The sequence below is a fragment of the Fringilla coelebs genome (assembly GCF_963513975.1).
Source record: "Fringilla coelebs genome assembly, chromosome: 17".
Taxonomy (NCBI): domain Eukaryota; kingdom Metazoa; phylum Chordata; class Aves; order Passeriformes; family Fringillidae; genus Fringilla; species Fringilla coelebs.
The window spans coordinates 12022520-12030857 of NC_140043.1; the positions used below are offsets into that span (position 1 = coordinate 12022520).

The 8338-nt window shown below is 52.5% G+C and overlaps 1 protein-coding gene across 1 annotated transcript; it reads right to left on the reverse strand.

Annotated features, from left to right (window-relative positions):
• Positions 1 to 113: 113 nt before the first annotated feature.
• Positions 114 to 8327, reverse strand: TRAFD1 (TRAF-type zinc finger domain containing 1). The gene is made up of 11 exons (XM_084216943.1): positions 7957 to 8327; positions 6337 to 6472; positions 6212 to 6265; positions 4720 to 4984; positions 3813 to 4076; positions 3374 to 3447; positions 2969 to 3184; positions 1984 to 2107; positions 1466 to 1763; positions 993 to 1065; positions 114 to 874 (listed from the first exon to the last, which is right to left on the reverse strand). Exons 1-11 carry the CDS (start codon positions 8004 to 8006, stop codon positions 833 to 835), a joined length of 1596 nt encoding a protein of 531 aa, XP_084073069.1. The 5' UTR covers positions 8007 to 8327; the 3' UTR covers positions 114 to 832.
• Between the last annotated feature and the right edge of the window lie 11 nt (positions 8328 to 8338).

Sequence of the window (8338 nt, forward strand, 5' to 3'; positions counted from 1 at the left end):
TTATTCTTCTTTTCTTGTCTAAATAAGCACATTTGGTGGGAGCATCTGTAAAATGTCTTTATTTTAGGAGGAAGTTCCCTCCAGCGTTTGCTGGGCTCTGGCTGTTCCAGTGGGATGGAGCTGGCACCTGAGACAAGGCCTGGGGAATGACCCTGCCCCGGGGGTGGCTAATTAGCCCTGCCAGTGCCATCTGCTGCACCTCCTTAATTAGGCTGATGCTGACGGGTGTTAGCCAGGATCTGCTCCACTTCCCAAAGTCCCTGGGATTCCAACAGTAACAGAACCCAGGGCAGGGAATAACGGCAGGAATGGATCCTCAGCAGGGGCTGTGGTCCCACGTCACCCCAGGGGACAGATGGCACTGCACAACGGTTTGGGACAGCCTCAGAGAAATTTTATTCCAAGAAACTTAAAAAGCTTTAAACTTGAAAATGCAGCACTGAGTAGCCTTTGAGCCCCAACCCTCACCCCTGCTCTGCGTGGGACAGGTCTGCAGCACTGATTGCTCCCTGTTGCTGTCCCTGAGCATTCCAGGGCAGGACACACCCAGAGCTCGGGGTGGCACAAATCCCAGGCCAGGGTGGCACAAGGAGCCCACACGGACACAGAACTCAGGTGGGGCCCAAGGTGAGACTCAATTTGACACCGTGGGGGTGGTGCTCGAGGCAATCAGAGACATAAAAACTTGAAGTTTGCTCTCACAGATTAAAAATAGAGATTTAGAAAATGATCACTGCCTAAAAATTGAAGCTCAGTGTCAGAATTTGCTTGCAAGAATCTGGCAGAGCCCGGGGGCAGGGCCGGGTGCTCCATGATTTCCACAGGCACTGGCTCACTCCTCTGGGTGTCCAGCTGCTGGGCTCTGGCCTTTTGCCTTATGGGAGGGGGAAAAGAAAAATGCTGTTTTCAAATACAACTTACTAAGAGAGAGGTTTGTAAAAAGCAGCTCCTTGTCCTGGCAAAAGCAGCAGGAGCTGCCCCCGCAGCCTCACCTTGGAGCTCCGGCGCCGGAGGCCGCTGCGCCCGTCCGACAGCCCCAGGCTCCTTCCTCCGCCTGTGCCGGAGCTGTGGGACAGGGACAGGGACACCTTCAGAGGAGGCAGAGCCACCCGTGCAGGATAAACACAGCACAGCAGGGAGACAGGGAAAGGGAGAGGCCCTTGAGTCTCCTCTGACCCTGGCCCAGATGGTTCAGCAGCAGAACCAGCTCCTGTTCAGAGCCCAGGTGAGAGCAGAGACAGGACAGGTAATGAGACCTTAACCTATATTTGATCCCAGTGACCAGTGGGTCTGTTCTATTTTGAGCTAAAAACCTAAATTTGTTGTTTGAAACTCAGATAAGCACCAGCCAAATTCAACTGGGTGAATCTGAAAGCTTTTGAAAACCCTTTCAGCCACAGGCAAAGCCAAGGGGATCAGATTTGCACCATAAGAAGGGGAATGGACCAGAAGGCAAAGGCATTACCTTGGCTGGGCTGGAGAAGCTCTGGAGCAGCTGGAAATGAAGGTTTCTGCCTGGAAGGGCTGAGCAGGTCTTGCCCGGGGTGCTGTGCCAGCTGCAGAGTCACCCCTGTCCTTCCATGTCCCCTCACTGCCACTCCCCTTCCTGGGCTTGCCCCGCGTGGCCGGAGCGTCACCGGCTCTCCCTGGAGGGGACAGTGCTGCGTTCCCAGCCTTGGCCAGCTCCGTCCTCAGCCTGGTCCCTGCAGCAGAGCACAGCCCCGGCTTCCCAGAGCCTTCTGCATGCCAAGGAGAAACATCTCCTGCAGGAACAGGACATGGAGCTGAACAGGGACAGCAACAACAGCACCAGGAACAACCCCAGTGTCCACCCCAGGAGCCCCAAGGGACTGAGTTCCAGTGATTTAATCCTCCCTCCCTGAACCCAGACCAAGAGCACAGGATGAAGATTTTTGAGACAGAGCAGGGTACCAGCATCTCCCCAGGGAGCTCAGGGGAGCTCAGGCTGTGCTCTGCCCACACCTTGGTGCCGGATCCGTCGCCGAGCCGGCTCTGGCGATTCCCCTCTGTCCCGGTGGGGCTGGGCTGGCAGCTCCCGAGCTGCAGGGTCACCCGTGGGGCTGGCAGGGCGCAGGTCACAGTGGTGCTGCACAGAACACACAGTGCTGGTCACGTGAAGCTCGCTCAGGTGAACATTCCTAGGAAAACACTGCGGAGCAGCAGCACTTGGGGATGTTAAGGTGAGTAGGGAATTGTGGAATCCCAAAATGGTTTGGAGATCTTAAAGCTCATCCAGTTCCATCCCCCTGTCAGGCTGGCCTGGGCTTGGAGCACCCTGGGTTACCGGAAGGTGTCCCTGCCCCTGGCAGGGGGTGGGATGGAATGGGCTTCACCATCCCTTCCAACCCAAACCATTCTGGGATCCTGTGATAAGCTCTGAAGTTTGATCAGATCTCATTTCCAGAACAGATTTTGCTGTCCCCCAGGAGAGGAGAGGCACAGAACCAACCCAACCCCAGCTTGAGCAGTTTGTTGGGACTAGGAATCTGAATGAACTATGACACTGAGAATGGCTGAGCTCAGCATTCTCCCATCTTGTCTGTAGCAGCAGCAGATTCCAAAGGACTCTTCCCTGGGCACGCCACTCCCAGGGCTGGAGTCTGTTCTCTCCTTCCCCTCCCACCCAGTTTTACTCTTGTGCTCCTCTCTCCCCTCAGCTGACTCATCCAGGGTTCAACTTCATTTTCTGTGTGATTCAAACATTCTGATTGTGCAACTTCAGGCCCTTTTGTTTAGTTTCGTTACAAGAGCTTTCAAATTAATCCAGTACTTTTCAGGAGGAGCCTCAGTGTAGCACAAGCCTTCACATGGATCCCAGAGCTTTGTGGGGGAAGATCTGAGCCAGGGCAGCTCCCTGAATTCCTGGAATGTGCCACAAGAGCCCCTGGGACTGGGCCCATCCTTGAACAATGGGATGTGACCCAGCAGAGCCTGTCCTGTTCAGTACCTGGTGATGAAAGAGAATCTCCTCTTCCAGCTGGATGCCACAGAATTCACATGGAATCATGATGTCTCCTTCTGCCTGGACAGCTTGGGGCTGGGATGAAGGGACAGTCCTGTGGCTGTTGGACCCCCCAGCCTGCAGACCACTGTATTCCCATGGATTTGGAGAAGAACTTCTCTTACTGAATGAGGCAAAGGCACTTGCTGGGTTACACCCTGTCTGTTACACAAACAACATGGAAAAATCACCTTTCCTGATGAGCCAGGTGGGCACTGAAAACCACTTTCCTTGGCAAAGAGCCAAATGCCAGAGTTCTCCCAATGTCACCCACACCCTTCCACACCCTTCCCAGTAACAGCCACAGAAAAGCCTCCACTGCAAACCCCAAGACAAAAGGAAGACTCAAACCTGGTGAAGGATCAGATCTTCAGCAGGACACAGCTCCTCACAGAACTCGCAGGGCAACATGATCATCTCCTTGTCTGCAAGAGAAGGAAGGATTTCATCCTCTGTGGAGCCTGGTAAAAACACCTCCTGCTGCACCAGGAAACCCTGTGGTGCCATTTCTCCTCTCAGAACAAGCTGCACTCCCTGTTTCCCCCAGATCCTCCTTCCCACCATTTTTTTCCTTGTTCCCCACCTGGGCTCCCACCATACACCAAGGTCAGAGACCCACTAATTTAATAAGCCTTTATTTCTTCACTTGCTGCTTTGCTTTAGGAGTCTCAAAATTACTGATTTTTGACTTTTTAGAATACCTAGGTAATGTTTAACATTCCCAATCCAAATTTTCCTTTTCCCCTCCCCTCTAATTTAAGGATAAACCCCACCACAACAGTGTTTATACCTATTTTGCTGTGGTTTGATGTGCTGAAGGACCCTGGAGAGTCACAGGAGAAGATGTTGGACAGGTCTGTTCCACCAAGGTGGGCAGATTGTCCAGGCTCTTTGGTGTAGTCATATTCCCAGAAATCCCTGGGAATGTCAGCTGCAGTGTTATGGTGAGGATTATTCTCACTCTGCAGGCTGAGAGCCAACACATAGTCCAGGTCAGCATTCCAGTCTTCAGCAAGTTGGGAATGAAGGATTTCAGGTCTCTCTAGCTCATCCCCTTCAAAAGACAAATATTGTCAATTTGGGAGAACATCAAACCTGCCACCAGCAGCTCCCTCTGGACATCAGACTCAGCCCCAGGGCTTCTCCTGGAGTTCAGCACCTCCAAGGGCACCTCTAACAAATCCAGGAGGATGGAGAAAAATCACAGCCCAAATTACAGGGAGCAAGCAACTCCAGTTTCATCTTTGTCAAAGCCAGGTACTTTGAGACCAAAAAAAATGAAGCAACTGGGCTTTTATCCCAGGCACCTTAGCACTCCTGGCTTACACCTCATTCCATGGGCAAACATTCCCACCTGGTGTCTCTGGAGCATTCACCATCCTGTAATTCCACAGAAAGGAATCACAAAACCTCACACCTGGACCAGCTAGCAAATGACAGCCAGCTTTTCCTTCCTTAGTCCACTTTTCCTCACTTCTGATTTCTTCCTGCTGTTCCTGCAAATGCCCTTAAGGTTCTTGTCCTTAGGGGTTCTGCCCCTTTAGATTCTGTCCTTAAGGGGTTCTGTCTCTAAGGTTCTGTATCTTTAGATTCTGTCTTTAGGGGTTCTGGTCCCTTAAGATTCTGTCCCTTAAGGGGTTCTATCCCTGCAGTTGTGTCCCACAGCCTCTCCAAATCTCTTTTCCCCGCCCTGGTACCTGCTCCCCGCCGGCCCGCCCTGGCTCCACCCTCACTGCGGGCGGCCGGCGCTGTGGCGCTGCCCTGGGCCGCCCTCTCCGGTGTCTCCCGCGTCCCGCAGACCCGCGGGTGCTCCTGCAGCTCCCTGAGCAGGACGTGGCGGCCGCAGCGCCCGCAGGGCTCGGTCCTGGCCCCGCAGTAGAGCTCGTGCTCCTGGAGCTTGTTGAAGGCCAGCTGGATGTCACAGAACTGGCACAGCACGGGGCGCAGGGGGCACGAGGACGCCTGGGAAAACACAGAGAGTTACTCTTCTTCCCATGGGGAACAGAACAGGGAAGCTTTCTCAGCTTTGGAGCTCTGCTGTGTCCTCAGCCACATCCAAAGGAACAACCTGGAGGATGCTACAACGTGGGAATGCAACAATGATGTGTTGGAGGCACAAACTCAGCAGCTGAAGCTCTTCTCTGCCAGGGTCACGTGGAGCTTTCTGGATCTTCCTTTTCCCCTCCCCTCCAATTTAAGGATAAACCCCACCACAACAGTGTTTATACCTATTTTGCTGTGGTTTGATGTGCTAAAGGACCCTGGAGAGTCACAGGAGAAGATGTTGGACAGGTCTGTTCTACCAAGGTGGGCAGACTGTCCAGGCTCTTTGGTGTTTTAGATACAACCCAAAATCCAGTTGCATTCCATAGCACAGCTAAAATCCACACTGGTTTTAGGGAACAGACTTACACCTCATTTACTGCTCCACAAGAACTGCTTGGACATGTTCTTTACCCCACACTGAACCCCCTTCCAAAGGGGTTAAAAATAGATAAAATATGTAATATGTGCAGATGCTGCATTAATGAACAACCTGCACTAATAAAACATCATCATTTGCTTTATAATCCAAAAGCACCACACACACACACACAGGCAGGATTAGCTACTCCCAGGATTTAGAACTGGACAGATTTCCAAAGAAAATCCTTTTTCCCTCAGCAATCAGCAGGCTGAGGTGGCAGTTCCAGAGTTGTCTCTAAAGGAGCCCACATGAAGGGAAGGGATGACATTTATAACAAGATTGTCTGTGACAGCAGCCAACTGGATTCAGAACTCAGAAAATCCCACTCTGGCCTATTTTAGTTTATTTTACAGGCTATTTTTAAAGTCTGTTTGGACAGATTGAGTTATTAAAAGTCACATAATGGCTCCAGCAGAAACATGAAACAGGAAAGGAATGAAAAAAGTCAAGTCAATCATACTTTACATAGCTATTTTTCAACTGAAAGGGACAAAAAAAAAATCACCAATTATGACAGATACCCCTTTGACATGAATCCCTGAGTGGCTCCAGGACTTTAGGGCAGTTTAGGGTGTGAGTTTAGGAAGCACCACTCAAAGGAAGCAGAAGCCCCATCCTGGAATCCAGATGCAGGCTGACAGAAAGGCTCTGGAATCAGTGAAACACCAGAGCATCCCCCAAGGGTTCAATAATAGAAAATCAATAATATAAAATCCACCAACCTCGTGATCCTTCAGGAGGCTGCTTTCCATCTTCATCCTGCACTTGCAGGTGACCTGCAGCAAAGAGACCTCATGAGATGAATTTCCACAGCAATGAGCAGCTCCAGAGCAGAGGTGTCTCTCACCTGCACGTGTTCAGACTCAATGTGGTTCTTCATCTCAGACTTTGGGATGGAGTCGCTGCAGTAGGGGCATATTTCAATATTTCTTCTACAGTGGATTTCATGGATGATGAAATTGACTGCAGGAATATCCTTTTTGCTGTGAGAAAGTCGCTGAGGTTACTGAGCAGAAACACACTGACAACAAATCCAAGCAGTTTTTCACAACAAAAAGATAATGCTAAGAAAGATTTCAATGAATTCATGGTTTAAAGTGAGTAGAGAAAGGCCCAGCCAGGCCTCAAGGTTCCAGCACAGGTGGATATTAATGTATTTAACATGCAAAACTCACATTGCATTCAGATAAAATCCAGGTAGATTTATTTCCTTATGTGAAAGGCAAATCTTGCAGCACAAACAAGTTATCAACAGAGATCAAGTTAATAAATTAGTCTGAGAAGATAAAAGTTTCTTCCTGAAAATAACTTGGCTCTGAGAAGTCAAACAGTGCTTTGGAAAGCAGTCAAACAGTGCCTTTTTTATACCTGACAGATCCTGTTCCAGGATAATGGAACCATGGAATGGTTTGAGTTGGAAGGGACCTTAAAGCTCACAGGGACACCTCCACAGACCAGGCTGCTCAGAGCCCCAGCAGTAACAACACTGCTTTGCACCCCGAAATTCCCAATGCACCTCATTTTACCCCAAAACTCCCCAATTCACCTAATTTCTAAGCTGCTCATTTTCTGTCTTGAAACCAAAGAAAAAAGGACCTAAAGGAACTGAGGTACCTGGAGCTCAGTCCTTACCCCTGCCTCAAACAGGCAGCATCATTTCTACATGGATCATCCCCTTTCCAAGAAATCCACCTTGAAAACACCTACATTCATTTTATAATCTTTTGTTTGTTAAACCCACATCTGTTCTCTCCCCTGCCAGATCCCAGGCAGCCAAAAGCCTGGCAAAGCAACAAAGTCCAACAGCAGCGACTGAACTGCACAGACCAAACAAACCAGGCTGATGTTGCAAGAAATTGTCTGGATTCTGATGTCTCTTAGGGAAAAACTACAGAAAAAGTTAATTTTTTTAGCTGCTCGAATTCGAGACACAATTTGTGAGGCGACTCCTCACCAGCCCCTGGGCTCTGCAGAGAGGTGTAATCAAAGAAAAACTTCCACAACAACACTGCCTGCTGATCTATCTTCGTATTTCTGCTCCTGAGCAACGGAACTGCCGAAGGAGAACTTGGAACCGTGCATTGTGTGTGGGTCTGGCTGAAAAGCGAGCCTGGATTTCCACCCGACCGTTTCGGTTTCTATTTAGTTCCCTGCTAAATCAGAAGGGAAATGCGACGCCCAAACGCTCACGGAAAGGCCCCACGGCCGTATCCGCTATTTCACCGCCTTCCGAGGAGCTGTACCCCGGTGTACCGGCGGGGTCGGCTCGGCCCAGCCCGGCCCTCACCGACCCCCGGCCCTCACCGACCCCGGGCCCCGGGCTGGCCCTCACCGGCCCCGGGCTGGCCCTCACTGACCCCGGGCCCGGGCCCCGGGCTGGCCCTCACCGACCCCGGGCTGGCCCTCACCGACCCCGGGCTGGCCCTCACCGATCCCCAGCCCTCACCGACCCCCGGCCCGGCCTTACCAGTTGCCGCAGAGCCGGGACTCGGCCGCGGGCACGGCGGCGATGGCCATGGCTCCGTGCGGTGCCCGCTCCCCTCACAGCCCCGGGCACCGGGCCCGGCCGCTGCCGCCTCCGCCCGGCGGGGAGAGCGCTGCGAGGGACCGGGGAGAGCGCGGCGCTGCGGGGATCGCTCGGGGGTGCCGGGCCCGGGTCCGCCGGCCTGCTGAGGGTGCCGGTGTCGGGTGCCGATCTCCGGTGACCCGGCCCGGGTCGGGTCAGGTTAGTTCGGTGCCGATCTCTAACGCCCCCGCCGTGGCGTTGCCGGTGTGCGGTGCCGGTAGCGGTGCCCGGCGGGTGCCGGTGCCCGCTGTGTCCCGCTGCCCGCGGCGGCCCCGCCCCGCCA

What these genes read in the sequence shown, in the direction of transcription:
- TRAFD1 (XM_084216943.1), bottom strand. Translation starts at nt 8,006, where the DNA reads ATGGCCATCGCCGCCGTGCCCGCGGCCGAGTCCCGGCTCTGCGGCAAC. An exon ending in GCCTCCTGAAGGATCACGAG is followed by an intron (nt 4,985 to 6,211) that starts GTTGGTGGATTT and finishes GTGTTTTCCCAG; the next exon opens with GCGTCCTCGTGCCCCCTGCG. An exon ending in AAGATCTGATCCTTCACCAG is followed by an intron (nt 3,185 to 3,373) that starts GTTTGAGTCTTC and finishes TTTGTGTAACAG; the next exon opens with ACAGGGTGTAACCCAGCAAG.